Raw genomic sequence first — 12,307 nt, 5'->3', positions numbered from 1 at the left:
GAACTGAGCTACATAGTCGATGCACAATTTTCTTTATACACTCTGGTAACCAAGTGAAAAATATCGTTCTAAATATTAGATCCCAAGGAGAGTCTGGGGAGAGAAGAGAGCCCAGCCAGGCATCACGGGGGTACACACGCACACGGGCACACACGCACAAGCTCGCAGGATATACTTTCATTCACGACACGCGACTACTCGCTCACTCGGCTGTACAAGTATTGTCCGACAAAACCCCAAGGATGCACTTACGTACACATGCTCCGTCCCGTTTATTAGACATCGCGTGGAATTTCAGCGAAATGAAAACTGCGAGAGAAACAGCAGCAGTGCAGCGGTAGCCATGGTAAAAAAGAAAAAGAAATAAAAGGAGAAGAAAAAAAAGGTAAAGTCAGCGGATCCTGGCGCGTATGTGTACGTGTGAATGTAAAAGCGTGCGTGAGCAGCGGCTCACCTACTTTTCTTGTCAAAGCAAGGAGAGCCCGTGATTACGGGGGCACTGCTCGATTTTTCTGCTGCCGTCCGTCGAAGGGGGGTAATTTCGACTTTCCATTTTCATATTTTCATTTGTCGCAAAACTATGCACGCTCGCGCGACCACAGATACATGGACAAGCTGCTTACACGTGTGGACATGTGCTTGCGTCTACTTTTATGCTGTACGCTTATTATCCGTTCTTTCTCGACTCTGTGCGCTTTCATTTGCGGCACCTACTTCAAAGTGGTCTTATCTGTGTGTGCGATCTCTCACGAATTAGTAAGGATAAGTAGCGAGAGCCGATCGTTTTGCAAAAAACGCCGGTAATTATAGTTTTCGCTCGAGTCCCGGCCTGCAGTCGAGAGGAAGCGGGTGATTTGAGGTGTCGGTCGAGTCATCGCGATCATCGTCCTCATTATCGTCCTTATTTGCTCGATTTTCGTGGTTGTTTTTTTTTTTTTTTTCAAATTTTTTTCTCAACTTTAATTTCTTCTGTACATAAGGCTGAATTTCACTTTGCGAGATCATAGTTTTTGCAGGTACTGACACACTAAGGTATCAATGGGATCTTTATTCAGGATCGAAGAGCGATAGGAAAAAAGTAGCTTGAAAGTGAAATGCGATGAGCGTCGAAGTGTGGTTGTTAAAATTTAATCCTGATTTTTTAAATAATCATCGCCGTAGAAGCCTTAAAACCCACCCATACCTACTCACCTATTGTTTGATATTAATTAAACGTAGAACTTATTTTTAACACCATAGACTTTTGAGACAAAATTTAGAGACAGACTCAATTTGAAAATATGTACTTCCGACTCACCATGAATTCTTCGGAAAAAGCGAGTGTGTAAAATAATAATTGCCGTACAAATGTGAGGAAGCGCTCGCACTTTTCCCCCAAGCAACGCGTCAAATCAGAGGATAACATAAGTAAATGCAAAGTGAGCAGTTGGAACAGACAGTGGAGGATCGTGCCCAGACATTAGTTTTGCCGCTTGGCTGATTGCTCCTACGCGCTCTGAAACGCGCGCATTATATTGCCGATGGACGCGAGAGCTCCGCCCTCCCATATCCGGAGCTTATAACTTGAATGCGCGCTTGCAAACGCAGTGGAAAGAACGCGCGTTTTTTCCTACATATACGCCACGTCAAAATTACCCAGCTATCACTAGTACGCGGTTGATATTTTTTTTTTTGCTTGAAATCATTGTGATCTAATTGCTTGATTACTAATAAAGTTAATTTACCGTTTACATTGTCGAGTATAGTTAATAAAAAAAAAAAAAAGAATTACAAATGGTTGTTTAATAACAGTGTCATTTGGATTCTAAATTTTGTTACATAGAGTGTTGTTATACTTTTACGGTGCTTCATTATCTTAACCCTTGGAAAATAAGAAATCTTTCACAGTTGCAGAGATTTTATGGTGTAGAATATATGCAACGACGATCTCTTAAACATTCAAATGCGTCTTTTTTAAACGTGAAAGTATAGTCTGATCGGAGATTGGGTTAAAGCTAATAAATTCCAGTAATTTGCATTTGTAATTCAAGGTTTCAGTGTGAAAAATTTGCGAGCCATGGTAGGCTATGGATATAAAAAATAAATTACATCGCAACAAAGTGCTTTTTTTAAAATGGAAAAGGCAGGTACATGATTGTGTGTGCAAAATTTTCCGTGATATTATTAACATTGATGTTATTAAAGAAACAAAAGTTTTAACATTATCATCAGAGAGAAGAAGAAGTACATCTATGTACTTTAACATTATTAGATGTCTTATACGTTTTTTTAATTTCTCTCAACTTTTAATCACAACCGCTGTTTAGTGAAAATATAAAAGACATACAAATAATTTCTCTGAACTCTTGTATCTAATAAACCTCGTCCAGGATGTCCCCATTGACAATAATAGTCCGACACACCATACCATTAGGAAAATTTCTTAGGACGAATAATGATTGTTTTCCTTCTGTTCAGATCATTCATTCACATTTAAGACATTTCAAGTAAATCGTATTCTTTAATATTGACAATAAGCTTTTATCAAATATTAATAAAATTACCTTTATACTACGATATTTATACTCATACATAAATGATATAAAAGTTAATATTTAATAAAATATTAAATTACAAAAAATGCCATTATGGACTTTATCTTTTGTAAAGTCAGTAATTTAACGAAAATCATCAAATTCCGAATTGTAAAAGTAAAAATTTTAAAGAATAAAGTCATCTTTACTCTTATTTTCTTTATTACAAGGCATTATACTCGAATAATTACTCCACGAATAACATCAAAGTATTACTATACGTCATATATAAATTAACCCTTTAATTTCATTCTTTCATTTTCCAACTTGTGCAACCCAAAATATATCAAACAAATAAATATTAAAAAAGAAACCAGGGTATAATAAATAAGCCTCTCTTTCAAACGCATTGTACGTTGGATCCAGATGTATAATTGTGCCGAGCACTTCTAACACGCGCTCCCCCGCATCGTTATATCTCTTATGGCTAATTGCCGTAAATTTTTTTTTTTAATATCATCAAAACTAAATTGTAAAAACCTACTCGCGACTATGCGAGCTTTTACGTACCGTCTTCTTCACGTAGCCGAGAGTTGTCTGCGCTGCTACAACCGCATAACAACCACGTGACTGGTCGAGAATTTATTAAATGTACCATTAATTTTAATTAACAAGCCCAACGCTCGTTACGTGCACATTGCTGGCGTGCCTTATATTCCACATCTGGTGTGAATCTTCGTCTGGAATACCAGATGTAAGAAACAAATTTTTTGTTGTACATACTTCTTACTCCTTCCCTCTTTCTGCTTTTCTCTCCCATATCTTTCTTTGGAGCGTAAGTGTACCCAAGTTGCTCGGGAATCATGAAGATAAATACTTGGGTATATTACACACAGAGATATGAGTGATATGCGAAAATTTTTACTCCCAACACGTGCGCTACGCATTGTTTCACCGTTTTTATGCAAAGACCACTGGCTGGCAACTCCTCCCATTAATTATACAAATAATAACAATAATGATAATTGCCTCGCCTGTTTTTTTTTCTGCTCATTGTTTATCTCTGTGTCAGACTACTTATCTAATAATTAAGAAACACAATGGTTATGCGTGAAAGGCAGAGTCCCAGAGACTTATCAAATTTTACTTTCGCTCTCAAAGTGATTCTAATCACACGAATAAAAAATGAGTTCGAATTAAAAAGGAAACGCGAGCCAGAAGATAATTTAACGTAGTTAATAATACGATATCTGCATATTGCACTACTTTCGCGCTGAAACTGTGATTCCAGTGCACCTCGTTGCAATTTCTTTGATTATTCCTCTTACCTGTTTGCAAACCTGTGTGTATTGAATTACCATCAAATAACCAAAGCATTGTTGTAGATTCTTATTATGTTCCAATATCATCTAATATTTTTTTTTTGTAAGAATTCCCTATTCTTTATTTTATGATTTCACAAAAACTTTTTTTTTAATGATACCTGATATTTGATATTCTTAAATGAAATTTGAGGGTAAGCACTGGTCCACAAAATAGTAAAAATAATAGTAATAATATTAATAATAATAATAATAATAATAATAATAATAATAATAACAAAAATAATAATACTAATAATAATAATCAGAATATTAGGTCAGTTTTCCATGATGAACTAATGATAACATCTAAAGTAATTGTAAATGCAATCTTTTTTTTTTCGATATTTTCAAGTCAACATTAATGATATTATTTATTAATGATATTATTTATTATTGACCACAGCAACGATTAAACGACTGAATGGTGCCGTAGTAGCAGTGGGAAAAAAAATAAAACATTGTTTATTGTAACAACCACAAAACTTTCTCTAAGTAAAAGAAAAACTGTTCGTGATTTTATAATTTGTTTTAACGCCTACTTTCTCATATTTTTCAGTGTTAATAAATAATACAAGCATAAATAGAGAGCATACCTTATGAGACACAAGATAGCCTGAAAATCTTGATATCCTTACTATACATGCAACGAGCTATCAGTGAAAGTGAGTAGCTAATAATACAGTAAACTTGATTTAATTTTCACTTTGTATAACGTATTGAATCAGAAAAATCACAAAGTTCTACACAAGAGATGCATGTTGTAGCTCATATGTTCACAGTATTCAAATTTATTTATTTTATGGGTTTACAATTTTAACAACAATTATTTGCTTAAACATATTAAAACTCATGTACTACACATTTTATAGCGCACCGTTACAAAATTGATAACATATGCATAAGTATAATTGCTCCAATGACACACATTTAGAACATTAAATTTCAGGTACTCTTTAAAATATTAGTATGTAAACTTATGTAGGCACACATTTATTAAGTACATCTAAGAAAAAATTCATTACTATTTACCAGCACTTTTTGAAGTTTGTAGATAAAATCCAGATGAAAAACATTTAAAAAATTTCTTCACAATTTTGTATGACTATTACGCAACTTTGAAATGTAACATTTTCACAAAGTCTTATATAAATCATTTGCTCTAAAAATAATAAAGAAGACTTGAAAAGCCTATTTAAAAAGTACACATTATTATTACTTAGTAGAATGATTCCTAATGTAATGGTTTATCGTTACGAAGCTATTCTATATCGTAATATAGTAATATTTTAAAAACTATGTACAGTGTGTGTAGAATTCTTATGATGAGCATTGTGTAGCGCTATATTTTGTAGTATTTTAGGCAGTTATTAAAAATTTTTATACATTTTACATCAAATCAGTTTTGTTGGAACTACATTAATCAATCGTTTTCAGAATGCATGAAACTTGTAGTTAATTTTTTATAACAAATATTCACAGCTGTAACGGTAACATTCTTTAACATAACTTAATAATTAAATAGGACTATTAACACCTTTTCAAGACTGTAGTGTTATTATCAATCATAATATTCATGTGCGCTATTGATTCTTGAAAAATTGGCAAATTTAATTTGGCAATAAAAAATATTGGTCTATTTTTATTTGATTCCATCTTTGATATCAAAATTAGGTGAAAATCAGATGAAATTAACAATGAGTATCATTTATAGGTCAAAATTGAATAATTATATTGCGATTCGTTCGATGCTCTGATCTTCTTATTGTCTCATATTATGGTTAATCTTGTATGACGTGTACCTAGGATCGTCAACAATTTGTACGCTTTTAACTTTTTGTGATTTTTTTACTTCTGGCTCGCTGTTAATCTTTTTATAGTCTTGAGAGTACTCGCTGTAACTCACAGCATGATCTTTCAACGCTCCATTACTGTGTGACACATGTGACTGTACGCTGCTGTGACCATAGTTCCCTACGATGAAATCTGGATCTTGATGACCACGTTGTCGCAGGGATTCTAAGGTTTCCGTCAGCTGTTTGAGATCTTCAACTGGATTTGTCTGATGTGCAGAACCTTCGCTGTCATACGAGGCACCTCCTAACTCATAATTGGTACTTTGAGAAACCTTTGACACACTATTGGCGTATTGCGTTAAGTACTGTCGTAGCAAAGATTTCAGATTTATATTTGATCCTGTTTTCGTCTGTATTGGCGGAGCACCATCAACTCTAAGTATTATGACAGGAATCAGAGAACTCCCGGCTTGTATGAACGTTGGTTGTGCTTTCAAGATGGACGATGGATTCTTGATGTATTGTGAAAGCGATGGATTGTAGTTTAACAAGTTGGAAAACTCTGTGTTCACATGATTACCAGCGTCTTCGTTCTGATACTCGTGTGGAGACGTTCTCTTTCCAGAAAATACCTTGGTCAAATAATTTTGAGCCTCTGGTGTGTATTTTGCCAGAACGCTTTTGTTGATCTGTCCATCTGATGAAAAAAGATTATCCTTTTCGATATGTTGATGATCGTAAGTATACTCATTTTTTGCACCACCAAGGGAGTATTTTACAGGTGGCTGATGATTGTCATACTTGATAAACTGATTATTGTAGCTAACTTGTGATTTTGGACCATATCTTAAACTATAATTTTCTTGATCTGCCACATTATAAGTGCTTGGAATTTCAAAGTGGGGTCCGTAAGAAGCATCAGCGGATGATGAAGAAACAAACCTGCTGTCTTCGTTTTGCTGTTTGGCGCTCGGTTGTTCTTGATCATTTGGAAACTGGACAGGTCTAGGGGAGTAAATATTATTTTGAGAACGAGTATTGTAAGAGCTGTAACTTGCATGCTGCGAGGTAGGCGTTGGAGGCGAATGGAATGGGATGGATGGGCGAAAACCACCTATGGTCGGTGGTTGATTAAGTTTTTGTTGCCCAGCGTTCTCCGAGTACGCGTTAACATGAGACAAGGGTGGGACCTCGGAGATCTTGCCATCGGGATACTTCCACACAGTCTTGTGCTCATACCTAACTCCGTTTTCAATGGTGTATTTCGGATAGTTTGGTGTGTTTATTTCTTGGTTACTGTTGGGACTAGAGTTTGCATTAGGATTAGAGTTGGCGTACGATTTGAGAGCATTGCTGCCATACTTTCCTGTCATGTAGTTTGCAATGTAAGAAGACGTCATAGGTCTCGTGTAACGATTTAAGTTTGCAGAGACAAATGGGTCCGATTGATCTGTATGGCTAGCCGATTTATGAGGAGCATAAGCAAAAAGCTGCTTGTAATGCTCACTTGGTATTGGAGGTGCTGGAGTCAAGTAAGAACTTTGATGCAATTTCGCCGAGGAATGCTTTTCAAAATTAGAGGACGGAGTTTTTTGAAGCTTGGTTCGTTGACCATAAACCGGATACGGTGGGTAGATAGGTAAAGCTTCTTGATATTGAAGAGGTAATGGATCGGGTAGAGCTTCGAAAAATGGCTTCTGTGCTTTGGCATTGTCATCTTCTTCGTTTGCATCTGTTTTTTCTGTGATTGGTTTAATTTCTTCTGTAATTGTTTCCGATTTTAACGGACTTACTGGTTCATCAATACTCACAGCAGTCCCAGTACTACCAGCAGGAAAATAAAAATTGTGCTTTCCCATGAAGAGACTATTGCTGCTGAATCCATAACCAAGGTTATCATCTATGGTTCTCTTCGATTTGTCATCGCCTTGATCAGATTTATTAAGCGAATTATTGTCAGTGCCGTTCACAAAATCTAAAAGAATTATTGGTGGAAGTATAGGAAATTCTTTATCTCTAAAAGGCTCCAATTTTACAGTGCTGTGCAAATTAACTTCGCCGTCTAGTTGCTTTTTGTGGTGGTGGAGCTGAGGTAGATCTTTGCCAGAATAGTTTCCGTTCTTCTCACTATCAGCAGACTTTGGCTTTAGTTTTTCAGAGCTGCATGTGCACACTGCTAAGAGCAGCAATCCCCATGTTATCTGAAAAAAAATCATAATTAATTAAAATATTGCTAAACTTTTTGTGCCTGCACGTAACGTTTGAATCGTTTTATTCCAGTACAGAGTTAAAATTAATTTTATTATTGATTAGATGTGGTATTTTTATGGTAATTTGAAGCTCTAAGATATGATTTTATAAATTAAAAAAAAATGGTTACAGTGCTATAGAATATCTCAGTCCTCCACAAAAGAAGTCATCCAAATGAAATCTTCATTTTATTAAACTTTTTTTATCAATACAACGAAACATTTTTATTTGTTGAATCCTTAATTAACATTGTCTAGACAATCAAAAATACATTCAATAAGTGTATCTACATTATTTTTTCCTCTCTTTTTAATAAAATTTAGTATTCACTCGAGAGAACACAGAATTAACGAAAATCATGAAAGTAATCCCCGCAAGTGTAAACTATTTCCACCTAAACCTAGAAAATTATTTACGTCAGTGAATGTCGGGGTCCACTGCCACACCACTTTCAATTTCACTCCGACACCTATACCACAACCTCTATGTATTATACTACAGCGTGGACCAACATTACTACAACGTATACATATACAACGACGTACAAGGCGAGATCACGTATAATCCCATAAGTCGCGCACCGTCGCCAGCAGTATAGCTGCAGCTGACGATGAGAGTCTTAGCTCCAATCCCCCCCCCCCTCCAAATGCATAATTTCGGTGATCTGAGCGTGCAAGCGAGCGGGCGAGGGAGATGAGCCGAGACACCTTCCGGCGCCCTTACACCTCCAGCGCGTTAGACCGGCTATCCTTAAGTGGATGCGCTTTCCAGGCTGAGATAGAAGATCGAGAGACCGTGAAGGAGCGCTTCCGGATTTTCCGGCTTGGGTACGAGTCTCTCGAGCGGGAAGGGGAGAAGATTCGGAGGCATCGGGGATGGATAAGTTCCGTGGTATGGTTATAAGCTGCCAAGGCAAATGCGTTATTGGCTGCGAACATGCCACGAGTTGCCTTAACTTTCGGGACGCCATTGTTGCTCAAGTCATTAGAGGGAATGAATAATATCGGGATGATCAAATGTTTCCACTGCGATCGAGGAACTTTCTATTTATTTTTCCATCGCAACATTACCCATGATGCGTTGGTTAGCTGATGTTACACGCCAATATCGTTTTATAAGTATTTAATGTATGATCATCTGCACGTCTGAAAAAATTATGTGTACATGGGGAATAACATTAAAACATTTACCAAGTTAAAAGCAGCTCGTACAATAATTTGTGTGAATGGATAAATAGTATAAACTGTTGTTGATAGCAAAGTGTCCCATTTCTAGCAACCAGTGATTATTATACACAAGTTTGTGATTGAAAATAGTACGGTAAGGTAACAAAGCTTCCATCATTGTTAAGCTCTTGATTTCAACAAAATTTTCCATCAAGATCTCATTAAATAAAATGAAGTATTTTATTTGGCTTAATTTTTACTTTCACTTTATTACATACGAGGTCTTTAAAATTCTTATAAATTTTTTCCCTGGCCTCCAGTTTATAATTCTCACTTGTTTACAGCAGAAATGAGTAATAATCTAGACGTTAATTTATGATGTTTTTCACGCTCTTTTGATTCGTTTAACGGATATATAATGCATATGTTTACCACCAGTGCAGATTAAATTTTAAGATTAGAACAAGTGAGACAAATCGATGTTTGCTCTGCTCTTACGTGAAGAATTATGGTATAAATGTATGACGTCGATCATTTTCACTTTGCGATGTCACTTTTACTTTTGTGTCACCACAAACAAAAAAGCAGAATACAAATTTTTACTGCAAAGCGTAAGTTACTATTATACTATTCGTTCACAACAGTCACAATTATCATTTTTATAATTCATATGCATACAAAATTATATTCTACCTTAAGTATAGTGATAAAAACGTTTTATAAGTACTTTAATACGTTTATATCTCAATTTTTTAGTTAAAAAAAATATTTCACAATGTATTAGAGTTCTAACCCAAGAATTAATAAATTAAGTAGAAACAGACAAGTAAATTAAGACGCGTCATTGTTGGGAAGACAAATCATAGTGACTTTACACAATTTATACTAAAAAAATACAAGACAATATGCCTACAAGAAAAAATTCGACAGATTATTGGAGTTCCAGCCCAAGAATTACAAAAATTAAGTAGAATCAGACAAGTAAAGTAAGACGAGTCATTGTTGGGTAAACACATCAAAGTAACCTTAAATAATTTATACGAAAAAAGTACAAGACAATACGCTTACAAAATTTTTTTTACAGATTATTGGAGTTCTAACCCAAGAAATCAATAATTAAGTAAAAAACAGGCATGTAAAGTAAGACGCGTCATTGTCGGACAGACCCACCAAAGTGACTTACATAATTTACACTAAAGAAATATAAGATTACACTTACAAGAAAAGATTTCACAGATTGTTGGAGTTCTAACAAAAGAATTCAGAAATTCAGTAGAAACAGACACGTAAAGTAATTCGAGTCATTGTCGGACAAACACATCAAAGTGACTTTCCATAATTTATACTAAAGAAATATAAGGTAATACGCTAACAAGAAAAATTTCTACAAATTATTAGAGTTCTAACCCAAGAATTAAAAAATTAAATAGAAACAGACATGTAAGTAGTAAGACGCGTCATTGTCGGACGGACCCATCAAAGTGACTTACATAATTGGAGTTCTAACCCCAGAATTCAAAAATTAAGTAGAAACAGACATGTAAAGTAAGACGCGTCATTGTCGGGCAGGTATATAAAAGTGACATACACAATTTATACTAAAGAAATACAAGATAATACGCTTACAAGAAAAGATTTCACAGATTGTTAGAGTTTTAACTCCAGAATTCTAAAACTAAGTAGAAACAGACATGTAAAGTAAGACGCGTCATTGTCAGACAGATATATAAAAGGGACCTTACATAATTTATACTAAAAAAATACAAGACAATACATTTACAATATGTTGCATCGTCATTCATAATAAAGGTTTCTGTCGTAAAAAATTTTCTTAGCTATTCTATAGTAGGTTGAAAATAAATCGTAAGATTTCATCCATACTGCAAGTTAGAGGCAGAACAGCAAGCATAATAATGATAAATGAAAAAAAATCTTTATCACTAGTATCAAATTAATAATAGTTCTTTTTCATTTGAGATATACTATTGATGAATTCATAAAAGTTGCACAATTAACATTTTTAAAACACCAGACAACGGTCAAGAATAGTAATAAAGTCAACTTTGCAGGCAGGTTTCTTATTTTTTTCGACAAAATAATGGATATCAAATATTTTTAGATGCACTAAACAGTACTTTATAACCATAAGGTACATGATACAACAATTATTGATCAAGGCACAAATCGAAGTATACATTTCACGAAATCTGAGAAAAAACCAGTTAGCGAACATTACGAAGAGGAAAAAGAGAGCGGCAAGAAAACCAGTAAATACTAAAGTTTCCTGGTGCAGTTATTTCGCAAACGCACGAAGAGTAATCAACAACAACGAGAACATCAGGCCGCCGCACCGGAATCTCCCCTCGACATTCCGGAAACGAAGCTTTCCACAAAAGAAAGTCGAGAGAGTCTGGGCGTCAAACAGCTCACGCGTACATACACACACACACGTATACGGTCCACGGCTGCTGACCGCTTTATTTCCCGTGGCTCCGTCTTACCTACCACATCCCATTAAACTCGCTTTCGGCGAGAAAAATAAAACGCGGAAATCGAAAAGCAAGCGATGGCAAAAAAAAAAAAAAATCGTCGAGACGAAAAAATCCTCGGGAAATTTTCTCACGTGATCGCACCCAAACTTTAATTAATAAAGAACAACGGAGAACGAAGACTCACCTGCCTCATGTCTCGCGCCAAGAGAGAAATCGGACGGAGACGAGCGCTTCCTCTCTCCCCGGCTACTCTAGTTGTTGTTCTATCGCTGCACATGTACTTGCAATGTGCAAGCAAGTGGTGTTAGTGTGGGCTGTTGTGTGGCCACTGCAATACACAGTCGTACGTGCTACTGGTACAACAGACAGGTCGCGTGTGTTGGGACCGTCCGGGCCCGATGAAGCAGTGAGGCCCGCCACGAGCAGCATCCCACCTCATGTGCCACCTTCTCTCTTTTTCTCTCCCTGTCTTTATTCATGCCCCACGAGTGTGCGATTCGACGTATGTGCCTTCACCAAAGCCAGGATGACTACCCACAGGTATCCACAGCTCCAATGTACACTCGATGTTGCACGTATGGACGCGTGTGGGATTTTACAATGACCATTTCACCGTGAAAGACTCGAGCGCTTCTGTGCGGGCATTGTGTGCTTACATGTGCATGTTACGCGCCTTCCAACTGGACAACCGTATATTTATCATTTCTACGTAGGCTGATGCGAGGCGAT

At 36.0% G+C, this 12,307-nt stretch overlaps 1 protein-coding gene across 1 annotated transcript; it reads right to left on the bottom strand.

The window, feature by feature from the left end:
• Window positions 1-5,636: 5,636 nt before the first annotated feature.
• Window positions 5,637-11,771, bottom strand: LOC106637396 (uncharacterized). Its single transcript, XM_014350165.2, has 2 exons — window positions 11,763-11,771; window positions 5,637-7,871 (listed from the first exon to the last, which is right to left on the bottom strand). Exons 1-2 carry the CDS (start codon window positions 11,769-11,771, stop codon window positions 5,637-5,639), a joined length of 2,244 nt encoding a protein of 747 aa, XP_014205651.2.
• Window positions 11,772-12,307: the final 536 nt, after the last annotated feature.

The sequence above is a fragment of the Copidosoma floridanum genome, unplaced genomic scaffold, assembly GCF_036245765.1.
Source record: "Copidosoma floridanum isolate Cflo_tuat_1 unplaced genomic scaffold, Cflo_Japanese_pri ptg000006l, whole genome shotgun sequence".
Classification (NCBI taxonomy): domain Eukaryota; kingdom Metazoa; phylum Arthropoda; class Insecta; order Hymenoptera; family Encyrtidae; genus Copidosoma; species Copidosoma floridanum.
This window is presented reverse-complemented; position numbering and strand designations above follow the sequence as displayed.